General features: G+C 34.4%; 1 protein-coding gene across 1 annotated transcript in view; it reads left to right on the forward strand.

Annotated features, from left to right (window-relative positions):
• Positions 1–13,792, forward strand: part of SMARCA5 (SWI/SNF related, matrix associated, actin dependent regulator of chromatin, subfamily a, member 5) — a 35,275-nt gene that overhangs the window by 12,971 nt on the left and 8,512 nt on the right. Inside the window, exons 7-17 of the mRNA XM_003417501.4 lie at positions 531–686; positions 777–908; positions 2,391–2,459; positions 3,855–3,964; positions 5,345–5,571; positions 7,586–7,707; positions 7,785–7,937; positions 9,233–9,365; positions 12,318–12,466; positions 12,652–12,771; positions 13,534–13,644. Coding sequence (XP_003417549.1) covers positions 531–686; positions 777–908; positions 2,391–2,459; positions 3,855–3,964; positions 5,345–5,571; positions 7,586–7,707; positions 7,785–7,937; positions 9,233–9,365; positions 12,318–12,466; positions 12,652–12,771; positions 13,534–13,644 — 1,482 coding nt within the window. The remainder of the gene's footprint in view (positions 1–530; positions 687–776; positions 909–2,390; positions 2,460–3,854; positions 3,965–5,344; positions 5,572–7,585; positions 7,708–7,784; positions 7,938–9,232; positions 9,366–12,317; positions 12,467–12,651; positions 12,772–13,533; positions 13,645–13,792) is intronic.

Genomic DNA, 13,792 nt, shown 5'->3' on the forward strand with positions numbered 1-13,792 from the left:
TATTCTAGATGCTTTTCCCTCCTTCTATACTTTATCAAATTGCTTTTTATGATTTGGGAGCACCTACTTAACTATTTTGGTTTCTTCACCTATAAAACGAGAATAATAATAGAACCCATGTCACAGGGAAGGTTGTGAGGTTTAAATACGTACGCTAATATGTCTGTTAAGCCTGAAAGTAAAGAAAATGTTTCTGCCCTTTAGTTCTCTTCCTTTCTTTATGTCAGGAATTCCTCTCTGCCTTGCCTAAACTTGTCTCCTAAGAATTTCAGGACCTAATGGAATTGTGGAAAGAAGACTTTTTAAGTTAGACGTAATTAACTTGGTCGATGTATTTTAACCAAAATGGCGCTGACATTTAATTGATGAATGAAGTTACTTTAGCTGGTTCTAAATGTGTGCATAATAATAACGACTATAATGGTTTTTAGTATTCCCACTCTTTAATGTATTAGATTACTTGTTATCACTATATTTAATGAACAGATAATTTCTGCGTGAAGTAATCTTTTCCTCTTTTTTCTACACAGGCTGCTTTTGTCCGAGATGTTTTATTACCAGGAGAATGGGATGTATGTGTAACATCTTATGAAATGCTTATTAAAGAGAAGTCTGTGTTCAAAAAATTTAATTGGAGGTACTTAGTTATAGATGAAGCTCACAGGATCAAAAATGAAAAATCTAAGGTAACTTGCTATTTGGATGTGAAGATCCTTGTGTGTCTAAGATGTTGGTCAGGATGCAGAATATTCTCATGATGAGTTTGGTTCTTCCAGTTGTCAGAAATAGTGAGGGAATTCAAGACTACAAATCGGCTGTTATTAACTGGGACACCTCTTCAGAACAATTTGCATGAGCTCTGGTCACTTCTTAACTTTTTGTTGCCGGATGTCTTTAATTCAGCTGATGTAAGTATTTCTAATTGTTTTTTGGTTAGAATTATGATGTTTTGTCTAGTACTGTGTATTTTTGTAATAGAATTGGCCAGCCTTCCAGCACTGCAGAAAATAATCAGTAATTTTTCATGCTTTTACGTAATTGGCCTGGTGTAACCACTCTAATTTCTATGAATCCTGAGAATTTGCTTTTGTGACTTTTGGCTTTAAATTCTTTTTAAATAATTGCTCATCTGGAATGGCATGGTTTCTCATTCCGGTTTGATAGTTGTGTTGGTCTGACTTTGTTTCAGTACCTCTAGGTTGACTGCTTAGGTTTTTAAGGTGCTGCTTAAAGTATTTCCCAAGTGAATTTGTGAAACTGTACATTGTCCGTTTTAAGTCCAGCTCTCCCAAAGATGGTCTTCAAATTTGGTGAGATCAGTCTAGCCATTTTTACATTACGATCTAATAAACAGAACCTAATTTTTACCTTTACAGATTATTTGTAGTGATAGAAATGGTTAATTAGCTATTTGAACTGTTAATAGTACCTAGGACCATAATATGTGTGTCGAGAATAAGTGCTATTAATAATTGCAGTTCTTTGCTGGACTAGAGTTCAATTTTGAGCCTTCGTTCTCACAGCTGGGTTGTGGGGGGTGTGTGTGTGTCTGTCTGTCTGTCTGTCTGTCTGTCCTTGAAGAGTTTCCCGCCACTAAGTTTAAACAAAGTCCTAAAAAAGGTGGTAATTTTGTTAGATTAAGGATCATTTTAGAAGAATAGAGAATTTGTATTTTATAAAAAATTTAATATCAGAAAATAACTTGTTTTGCTTTTACATATTTTAATAGTTTTGTTTTTGAGATTTCATTTTGTAACTATTCTGACCCTTTCATTTATTTGTCTTTGTTAAAGCTTTGTCTTAATAAACAATGAATGCTAAGATTACGTTTAGTAGAAAACAAAGCAGCAAAGCATATATTTAATAAATATGTTTAGGAGGTAAGGATAGGGAAACTACCTTGTTCAAATCATACGCAAATACCGGTAACCTCTATTTCACTTTTAACGAGTCTCTTTAATTAAAATCGACATTACTCTCTGGAAACCTTACGTATGAGTAGTTGTGAGTGGTCTACTTAGAAAACAAACTATAAAATATATTTTTAAAATTTTTAATCCTTTGTGAGGTTGTGAGAGGGATATTTTTCAAGAATATTAATATTTTAGTTATTTCTATGAAACCAGCTTTCCAGCTATTTTATTTTCACTAAACTTGTCATTTGGTATTTTCAAGAAAAATGTTTAGGAAGTAATTATGACTCTAAAACTACTAGTTCTAAAATTGGTTGTTAATAAAGTGCTTATAAAAAATAGGTGCTTGGACTAAATGATTTTTGTGGCTTACAACTCAAAACAGTTCTAGAAGTCTTGAAGTTTTATCTGGAGTAATAGTGTATTTGTAAGTAAAATTATCTCTGAGCTTACAATGGTTTTTGTTTGTTAATTTAGGACTTTGATTCTTGGTTTGATACAAACAACTGCCTTGGGGATCAAAAGTTAGTTGAGAGGCTTCATATGGTAAGTGTTTTGGAGTAGTGTTAAATCGTATTTCTAATGGGAAAATGGTAAAGAATTAGTGTTTTGTTTTTTTTTTTTAACTGTTACTGCAAACAACAACAAAAACAAAAATAGTGTAATGCTTGAGAGCTTGGTCTTTATAATCAGATGTTTGAATCCAGCCACTTAAATTTTTTTAACATTTCCATTTTGTTTTCTCCACTTCTCATATTGAGCTTTAGTATGTTAGAATTACTGACCCCCACCGTCAATTTTCTGTAAATATTATGCTAATTTCATTCTCTGTTTTTTTCTTAACTGTGTTTTCTGTGTCTAGAACCCCCTTGCCAGCCGTTTTCGGTATTACCTATCCCAAGACTCAGTGGTGATGCCACCACCTTCACCTAACACCTAGACTGAGGCTGGCCTAGGTACCCCTTCAGGATTTTGAACAGAGTATTGACATGATTAATTCACAGGTGTTTTTCCTACTGGATTGTAAACATGTCATGTATTTGTCTTTGTATCTCTAGCAAAATGTCTGCCTCAACATGGATACTTGAATAGGGAAAAAACATTAAGTTTATGAACACATTTTTTCTATATAAAATAATTTTAAGATACTTTAAAAATTTTTATGTGCTGAAATCTAGTTTTGTTAAATATTTGAAATAAGGTGATCTCTTAGGCATCTTTGTTCAATTTAGATGGCATTCAAGCATTTATACTTTCAATTTAGATTTATTTGAAGAATTATAGGGTGTGTATGTAGTTTTGTGAGTGGGAAATGAGACATAGGAACTTGGTTTTCATTCTTGAATTATTTACCTTATTCCTCTTGACTTTCCTTTAATAAATTGGTAGGTGTGTAGGTATAATAAACCAAAACAACTCACAAAACAGAATCAACCAATTATGGCATTGCTGTTTATTTTATTCAGAGAGTAGCATGGAGATGCTTATCAGTTTAGGGAAGAGAGGTCTGGTACCTCTTTCTCTACTCAGTCCTGCATTTTATTCTGAAATTCTGCCATAGCTTCTGTGGTCCTATGACGAAATGGGTATACTTTAATTAATTAAAAAAAAAAAGATAAATCACATGTAGATCTAGCCATTTTTTTAAATGCTGAAAAGCAGTGAATGTTGAAAACATCTTTAAAATTTACTGTTGTTATTAGTACTTTATGGTAATATAAAGAGTACAACATCATTATATATGTTGAATAAATGACACTCTTGTATTATTACGCTTCAGGAACCAACTAGCAATTACATATTTTTTAGAGAGAAGTCACTTGACATTCAGAGAAATTTCTTTTCCATGTACTTGAAAGACAATTTTGAGGTCCTCAAATAATACCTATATTATAGGTGAGGGTCATCCCTATTTTTTTTTTTTTTTTTTACCCCTTTAAGGTTCTACGTCCATTCCTCCTTCGTCGAATTAAGGCTGATGTTGAAAAAAGTTTGCCTCCAAAGAAGGAAGTAAAAATCTATGTGGGTCTCAGCAAAATGCAAAGGGAATGGTATGTTGTCTGTGATACATTTATTACCACTATTTATTTTTCGCTAACTTTAATTTGTATTTTGTTTTCTTAATTGGTGTCTTCAAGAAATTCCTGTTTGTTACATTGAACCCAGCTTGGCTTATCAAATGTGTAGATGATACAAAGTCTTGAACCTGCTAGATGACAGAATTAGGCTGTGAGGTTTATGAACCCAAAAAGATGAAATTAAAGATATAAGGCTCAATACTTTGGTTTTTTTTTAAACAGGAAGGTAGTGATGGTACAGATGGGAGACATACTGGCTTATCTTGGTGGTACGTAAATACTGTGTTATGGATTAGTCTCGGATGCAAATTTTTGATTATTTCCTGTTCCTCATAAAGCTAAACGTATTCAATTTAAGTCTTTTCATTCTGAGCCGATGTTTTAAGCAGGGTAAAGTGTCTTTTTGTGAAATGATGATAGTACTTGGTAGCTATTTTTAAACGTTCTTACAGGACAAAATTAATAAGCTGAAAACCTTGTTAGGTGCCTTTTTTTCTTGTTTTTTTTTTCCCCCAGTTTTTACTGGTCTGAAATTTAAAAGTCTGGAAACCACTGACTTAGTATTAAAGTTTTTTTTTGTAGATAGAAAGCTCAGTATGAATCAACAATGATTGAAGTAGCTGCTGAAAAAGATACTGTTACCTTAGCACATATTACTATATAGTGTTCAAAAGGAGGGAAGTAATAACCACTCTGTTCTGTACTGGTCACACTACATCTCAAGTATATTTAGTTCATACTTAATTTGGATGAATATTTGCAAGATGCTGGAGTTGTTAGTAAAAGAACATTCAGAATATAATACGGAGAACTGGGCAGTTGACTGGAAAAGAAAGGACCACAGTAGAAGGTGGACCATTGTTAGATGTCCTCAGACTTTCGAAGGATTATTGGGTGGCAAAGATACTAGGCTTGTTTTGTATGGCTCTAAAATACAGAACTAAGACAGGAGTCAATGCTAAGGGAAGACAGATATAGATTTTTTAGGCAAACGTAACGGTGAACTTTGTATTAGAGTTGTGTTGGAAACATTTGCCTTGAGCAGCATTTTGTGCCCCTTGATTGGACTTGTTCAAGCATATATTATGTAGGTTATTTGTTTCAGAGTTTTCAGGGTCTTGAAACTGATGTGTAGGCGGGTTTCTCATTCCTATAGAATTATGTCTAAATTCTTTCTTATGTTTAACTTAACAGGTATTTCGGGATTGAGATGGGGAAGGAGGATTGGATATTGATGGGTTGGTTGTTACAGGCATTTTGGAGTTGACATAGGGAAGGGAATTTAACGTGTAAAGTGACAGGAACCAGTCAGAGAACATTGGAGCACTCTGAAGATATTTTTCTTCTCAATAGGTATACCCGGATACTGATGAAGGATATAGATATACTAAACTCTGCAGGGAAGATGGACAAAATGAGGTTGTTGAACATCCTGATGCAGTTGAGGAAATGCTGTAATCATCCATATCTCTTTGATGGAGCTGAACCTGGCCCACCTTATACAACGGATATGCATCTAGTTACCAACAGTGGCAAAATGGTGGTGTTAGACAAGCTACTCCCTAAATTGAAAGAACAAGGTATCTGTGTGACTGATATTACAGTTGAGAAGTAATGAAAGCTTAAAATTCTCATGTTAAAATGAGGGAGTACTATGCTTTTAAAATGACTACTCTTGACACTTTGTAAAACTGAAACGGGACATTTAAAAACCTGTATCAATTATCTAAGCATTCACCCAATTTTAGGCCTTACCTCTTAAAAGGTAATCAATAGCTAGAGCAGCCACAGTCCCTGGATTTTGGCGGAGAGTTTCATTTTTATATGAGCTTTCCTGTTAATCATTGAATGATTAGGAAATTTCAGGTTTTTGTCATAAAATGCCTAGACCACCCTTCCCATCCATACACAGTTCCTTCATCCTTTGTTAGACAGTGGTATTGTGCTCAGTATTTGCTTTTCAGTTATTTACATGGATTTTTTACATATTAATACCATACATAGGGACCCAAAACTATTTTTAACATGCTCACTATTTATATGAAAACTGTATGTGTGTGGTGTGTGTATAGGTATATTTAAATTACATTAACATAGGCCACCTTCAACAGTTATGTGCTCACGGCAAAGCTTGTTTGTTCTATAGTGTGCCCATTTCCCCCCTCCCAGATTATTTTGAAGCGAATCCCAGACTTCACAGTGTTTCATATATAAATAATTTATCATAATTCATTATGGGTCAAAAATCTACTTGAACTGCAGCTGAGAACCATAAGAGCACACACACACAGGTAGTCCCTGATGTATGACAGGATTCGGTTCAGATGACTCCATCATAAGTCAGTTCTGATGTATGTTGAATACCTCTTTTTTTTTTTTTTTGTAGTTTTCATTATTATTTGTTTTTTATTAGTATCTTTATAAACCTGGTCTTTGTCTTTGGGGGTTGGCATGAGAATGCGAATTATGCGCTGCAACATTGTACGTAGTACGTATTAATGGTAAGATGTAAAAATTAGAAAGGACGGTCATAAGGGTGGTTTGCCGTAACTAGGATGTCATAAGTCAGGAACTACATATATATGTATATATAAAATCTTTAAAGAAAAGCTCTTTAAAATGAAGTGTAATTACAATATCTCTCGCTTCTAAAAATGGCAGTGATTTTGTAATATCAAATATATAATCAGATCTCAAATTTCTGCATTTGTGTTTTTATGTATATTTTGATAAGAGTGAGTCGTATCTGTAGATGAATCTCCAGTGGGATATTGAGTATCAAAACCATATTACGAGCTGTCAGTGAATTGGTACTTAAAATGCTTTTGCGTGAATATATCTTAAAACATTTTTCCTTGGAAGCTAAGTAAGTAAAGAAATAGCTGTGGAGGAGTGGCAGGAACTTGGTAGGGTTATTCACTTACTAATGAAAGGTTATTAAACTGTGCAGGGAAAAGGGAGACTTTTGAACACCCTTATGCATTTGGGGTGTGAGAAAGTGGGACAGCTAGAGATTGTCTGCCTTATCGTCCAAAACAGGACTGTTTCATAAAGCTGGCTAAGAAACGGGAGGCAGTTGAATAATTTGAATCATGGCAGATACGTAAGTGGTGATTAAATATGAGGCAAACCTTTATAGTCCTTTGACCTGGAATGAGTTTTCACAACTAGAAAACAACGAGGGGTATGTGGATGTGTTTTGGGGAGTGTGCATGGAAGGACTTGTGGGGGATGGTGGGTGGAAGATTATTTTAAGTGTATGTGGGGTAGCAATATGATGTTTCTTAAGGCCTGTGAGATGGCAAGACCTTCCAGGTCAGAGGCAGATACGCTTTTCTGTTTACCTTTGTGTGCTATAAAAATTATTGTACTAAGAAATGTATACAGTAGGAAAAATTATTTTTGTGCCATAATGAGAAAAAAGGCGAGGAATGGCAGTCTTGGATACTCAATAATGTAGAGCTTTTCCTTTTTTGTAGCTAACTAGGTTAATTTGGAATTAAGGGGTATTTGGTTAGTCTTAATAGTTTGAGTTAGCTTTAAATTTTTCTACTTTTGAAGCCTTAAAAAAAGAGCTATTATATTCATCAACAGGTTCACGAGTACTAATCTTCAGTCAGATGACAAGAGTACTGGATATTTTGGAAGATTATTGCATGTGGAGAAATTATGAATATTGCAGATTGGATGGGCAGACACCCCATGATGAGAGACAAGTGAGTAAAAGTCAGGGGAGATATAAAAACATCAGATAAAATCATTTTCTGACACTTGTTTTATTTCGTATACATAGGAGTCCATCAACGCATACAATGAACCAAACAGCACAAAGTTTGTTTTCATGTTAAGTACGCGTGCTGGTGGCCTTGGCATCAATCTTGCTACTGCTGATGTAGTAATTTTGTATGATTCAGACTGGAACCCCCAAGTAGATCTTCAGGCTATGGTAAGAGGTAACAAATAAATATACTCTGTGCATCAATGTTTTAGTTACCCCACTGGCATCAAGTTGATTCTGACTCATAGCTACTCTGTAGGACAACAGAACTGCCCCAGAGGGTTTTCAAGGCTGTAGATCTTTACGGAAGCAGCTGCTACGTCTTGCTTCCACAGAGTGGTTAGTGGGTTACAACCATGAACCCTTTGGTTACCACTTGAGTGCTTTAACCACTGTGCCACCAGGGCTGCTGTCAATGTTTTAGTTAGGGTAAGTTAAACAGTGTGCAAATCCCAGAGGGATTACCTAGTAGAGTTTTTTCTCTCACCTTAACATTTCAGTTCAGTACTTCGCAGGCGATTTCCATCAGTATCAGAATACCTCATGTTAATGGTTATGCCATACCTTAGGACTTGTGAAGTTGCCTGTACATCTTCTGCATCAGTTGAGGATTGCCCGGGAAGTTGTTTTTTTTTTTTAATAGATCACACCTGAAAGTGTTCCCACATAGCATAACTGACTGCTGGAAATTGGTACATGGTAGTATAGTTGTATTCCAAGAGGACGGGAAATGGATTTGTTGAGCAACTAGCTTGTCTACCATACTAAAAAAAAAAAAAAAAAAACTTAAAATTTGGGCCCATATGTGGGCTTAGTTGGCCAGATCAGGAAGATCATTATTATCTTGGGTTGAGAAAATTTATGATCTGTAAATTTATGTGAAAACTTAAAATTCTTCTTAAGTTTGATACTGCTAATGACTTAATCTGTGGTATAAAAAAAAAAAAACAGTGACCATAAACTCAACAATATTAAATTTCTGGTGTTGATCACTTTCGTCCTGTATTTTTTGTAAGGGTGGCTGGGAAAAATTGATCAATTATTAGAAATATGAGCTGTTTGTAGGAATGTGGATTTTGAACTTTACAGAAGTTAAATAGAAAATTGAGTTCAAATTAATTTGAGTACTTGCATGTAATTAATTGGGTAATATTTAAAGGTTGGGGTTTTTGTGTTATTCGTGAGGTTCGTTTATTCACGTCACTTCTTTTCCTAATAGTCATGGTAATTCAGACTTGATTTAGGTAGAAAAGCATTGTGAATTTAAACCTAAGGAAAAAAGAACATGAATGTGTGTGGTTTTGGGGCTTTTTTTTCTTTAAATGTCCCATTTTGGCTGTTTTGTTACATATTCTTAAAAATGTTTTATACTTGAAAATTTTCTGAATTTGTTCTCATTATGCCCATGTAAGAATTATGTGAATACTTAAACTATATTAAAAATAACATGGTAATTTGTCTAGGACCGAGCACATAGAATTGGGCAAACCAAGACAGTCCGAGTGTTCCGCTTTATCACTGACAATACTGTAGAAGAAAGAATAGTGGAGCGTGCTGAGATGAAACTTAGACTGGATTCAATAGTCATTCAACAAGGTGAGCCTTAGAACTGTAAAATTTTAAGAAGTTGGATTGATACTTTATTTTTTAGGAAGTTTTTGTTATTAAAGAATCTGTTGAACCAGGCAGGCTAAGTAGCCAGCACTTGTATTCCAGAATAGTAAATTTTAATTTTGTTACCAAGAGTTTGGATTTTAGGCTCAGGAATGTTGAAGTTTGAATTTTGACTCTGCGAGTTAACAACCTCTCTTTTTCTATTTGAGACCATTTCCTCATTTATTAAATTAGGATAAAAGTAACAATTTAGGATTTTTAAGAATAAAGGGAATAATGTATATAAAATATCGAACATTCAGCCTGGCACATATTAAACAAATAGCACTGTTCAGGCTATGATTTACGTGTACTAAGCTCTCTACTGATTGCTCTAGGGGATACTGAAGAAATAAAAATCAAACTCAAAAGAATCTGATGTTATTCTTTTTTTTTTAAATCTGCAATTATTGAGCAACTAGCAGGTGCCAGTCACTGTTCTTGGTGCTAAGAATACAAAGATGGATGAAACAGACAAGAGTTCTTACTTTTAAGAAGTTTACAATTTAGTGGGAGGGTGACGCAGAATAATCAAATACATAAGTAGGGCTAACAGGTGAAAAAAGGAGCCATGGTGGCACAACAGTTAAGCACTTGGCTGCTAACCGAAAGGTTGGTAGTTCAAACTCAGCAGTTCTGCGGGGGAAAGACCTGGCGATCTGCTTCTGTAAAGATTAAACCCCAAAACCAAACCCACTGCCGTCGAGTCGATTCCGACTCATAGCGACCCTATAGGACAGAGTAGAACTGCCCCGTAGAGTTTCCAGGGAGCGCCTGGCAGATTTGAACTGCCAACCTGTTAGCAGCCATAGCACTTCACTACTTACGCCACCAGGGTTTCGCTGTAAAGATTATAGCCTAGAAAACCCTGTGGGACAGTTCTACTCTGTCGCATGGGGTCACTATGAGTTGAAATCGACAGCACAAAACAAAGGGTGAAAACGGAACTTTTATTTTGGATTGCTGAAGGAAACTGCACGTTTTCATTTCAGAGCAACTTTTAAAGAGGACAATTTATTTCATGAAGCTTAAAGTTTGTGGTGGGGTATGTAAAATGAAAAAATGGAAAGAAAAAAACATAGGAGCCATAGCTCACATTAATCTCTTTTATCCCCTAACTGTACCATGAATGTATACATGTTTTCTGCCTATAAAGCTGAAAGGTATAATGTTACATTGTTCAGCTTATTTCGTATATGTGTCTTGGTTTTGTCAACCAGCCAGTAGCCTATAATGTCACCATAGTGTTAGCCATGTGTCTGAATACTTGAAGACAATAAATGCGTATTATTAATCATTAATGATAGCTTAAGATCGAGCTGTTACTTTGTGCCAGTCACTTTGTGCTGATTACTTCACATGCATCTATCCCTTTTAGTCCTCATCCTAACTTGATGAGATTGGCTTCGGAGGTGGAGGGCTTGGAGAGGTTAGTCACTTACCAAGTGTTTATACAGTTAGGAAGTGACTCAGCTAGGGGATGAAGAACCTTATTAACTATTAGAAATAAAGTGCTTTTGGGGCATGGGCTGTTGTCATATTTTAAATTATATCTTCCAGTATCCAGAACAGTAACGCAGAGGTAGAAAAGGCTCTGGGGACTTTGGAGGCGTATCAAACAATTGGCTTTCTCATGGACAGTGTAATGGCTAGTCCTCCCCCCTCCCCTCCAGTATGCCTCCATTCTTTTTGAACCATCGCTACGAGGTTCTTTTTCACAATTACTCTCTTATGTTAATTCACTTACAATAAACTTAGAAACCTGAGTTTTGTTACTTAGTGTATTTGTTAATTTTGTGCTTTTTTTGTTTTAATATTTACTGGGACAAATTTTGAAGCAGACTTTGTTGCCTTATTTGTAGATGTATTAGTCAAATAGCAAGCCCCGTGTGCCTACCTTTGTGTTACTGTTTTGTGTACTGGGAGTCATAATTAAAAATACGAGAACAGCCCATGCCCCCAAAACACACATTTTTGAAAAGCTCCTTTCCTGCCCAACAGAGAAGTAGTTTTTGTCAGTCTAAGAACATTCTGATAATAAGATAGCTTTTAGTCCAAAGAAACATATTCTGGGGATATATCTTCACTTTGAAAGTCCCAAATGTTTGGTTGTGCATTCTGTTAGGGGTTCAAAACCATGATATAAGTATTTAAGATGTAAAAAAAAACTTGGACCTATTTCACTCGCTGCAAGTTGGTTGGAATGCAAAAATTAAGCTTTATTTATTTAAGTTTATGCGAGACGCCCACGGAGGGCAAAAAACAAAACTCTTTTGCTGTTGGTTTTTTTGTATAAAGTTTGTCTGCTTTGATGTTTGCATTTTTAAAAACAAATTATAGGGTTGACTAAATCCTTGCCCAGTCGATAGATAGACAAATGCTGAGTTTCTTTTATGATCCAAATAAGCTTTCTAGAGTTTGACTTCTTAAGATTAGGAAGTTTCCAGAAATTAACGTTATGTATTACAGCTTTTACATAAAGTTTGGCAATATGGAAATTTTTTTTGTACTTCACATTTCAAAGGAGAAGAAAATCTGTTCAGGGTGTATTAAGACTAACATCTACTCATCAGAAACTTCTTGTGTTTATAATGTTCCTATTTGTTGAAAAAAATTTTTTTTTAATTTTACCAAAAATTTTTATTTTCAAATATTTCCAATTAGTATATTCACTTCACACAAGAATATATTTCAGGTAGCAGTAAAACAATAAGCTGTATTACATAACTTTTTGAAACATCTAAAAGCTTATCAGTTGAAAATTTACAAAATTATAAGATGTAAATAAACAAATGATTGGTGTTTGAGACAAAATTAGAAGGTATTACCTCTAACATTTAAAATTCCAAGTTGCCAATAGAAGTCTGTTCAGTGAACATACAATATTTTTTTCAGGAAGACTTGTGGATCAGAATCTGAACAAAATTGGGAAAGATGAAATGCTTCAAATGATTCGACACGGGGCAACACATGTATTTGCTTCAAAGGAAAGTGAGATTACTGATGAGGATATTGATGGTATTTTGGAAAGAGGTGCAAAGAAGGTGAGGTATATATTAGGTAATGCTTTTAATATATTTCAAACCAGAACTGTTTGAGGAAATATTTGATAAATCTTATTTCTATAAAACAGAAGCTTTTGTGTACTGTAAAGACTGATTCATTTTGAGTATAGTTTTTGTTCTTTTTTTGTTTTTTGGTCTAATAGGGTGTTTCTTTTGTTCCCTAGACGGCAGAGATGAATGAAAAGCTCTCCAAGATGGGTGAAAGCTCACTTAGAAACTTTACAATGGATACAGAATCAAGTGTTTATAACTTTGAAGGAGAAGACTATAGAGAAAAACAAAAGGTACTTTAGAAAGAGGTTTTGGTTACTTGAAGGCTTTACTATAAACTTGGAATTTAAATAGTTGATGAAATAACTTTGTAATTATTTACATCTGATAATTATTTTTAATTTTATCTAAAATTTAATGCCACATTTTCATTTACCAAGCTTTGAAATTTCTTGAAGTTTCTGTAATCTTTTATATGAATTGCTTTGTGGAGTGAATATAGTAGTTTGAAGTACTTGAAAATCAAAATTGGGCAAAAAGAAATTTTCACAGCCTTACTATTTTTTTTTTAAAAGAAAGTAGCAGAATTGGATGGTAATGAAGGGTAAATTTTCCTAACATCATGAGTAACATTAGTTAACATACAGAGATACTGGAAAATTCCTATTAGGTAGAAGGAAAAATAGTTCTACCTAGGGTTTTCCTTGTTAACATTAAGACACGTATATTCTCAGAATTTTTCTAGACTAAATACTTAACGTTTTTCTCCTAATTGGGTTGTAGCATTTTCTTTTTTTCACCCAAATAGAATTATCATTTGGCCAAGAAATAACTTACTGAGTGCCTATATTGCTCACTAGATATTGTGCTGTGTGTTAATTATATAATGTTGAGTTGAATCAGTCCCTGTCCATGTAGAGCTTACAGTCCAGTATTTTGTGAATATCTTTCCATTTACAAATACCAGTCTTAATGCATAGTGTGAGGGTATTTATGTAGAGTTTGCTACTGCATGTGATAAAAGTTTGTGATTTGAATTCTTTTTCGCATGCTAGATTGCATTCACAGAGTGGATTGAACCACCTAAACGAGAAAGAAAAGCCAACTATGCTGTGGATGCATATTTCAGGGAAGCGCTTCGTGTCAGCGAACCTAAAGCACCCAAGGTGAGTTGACCAAAAACAAAATATTTAAAATTATTGGAAATATAAGTAAGTTTTCTTCTAACATTCATGCTGTAAAGTCAGATTATTGAGAAGTACATTTTGTGTGATTTTTTTTGTAGTGTACTCCCTTCAGTTTTTATTTGTCGAA

This window comes from Loxodonta africana, chromosome 13 (genome assembly GCF_030014295.1).
Source record: "Loxodonta africana isolate mLoxAfr1 chromosome 13, mLoxAfr1.hap2, whole genome shotgun sequence".
Lineage (NCBI taxonomy): Eukaryota > Metazoa > Chordata > Mammalia > Proboscidea > Elephantidae > Loxodonta > Loxodonta africana.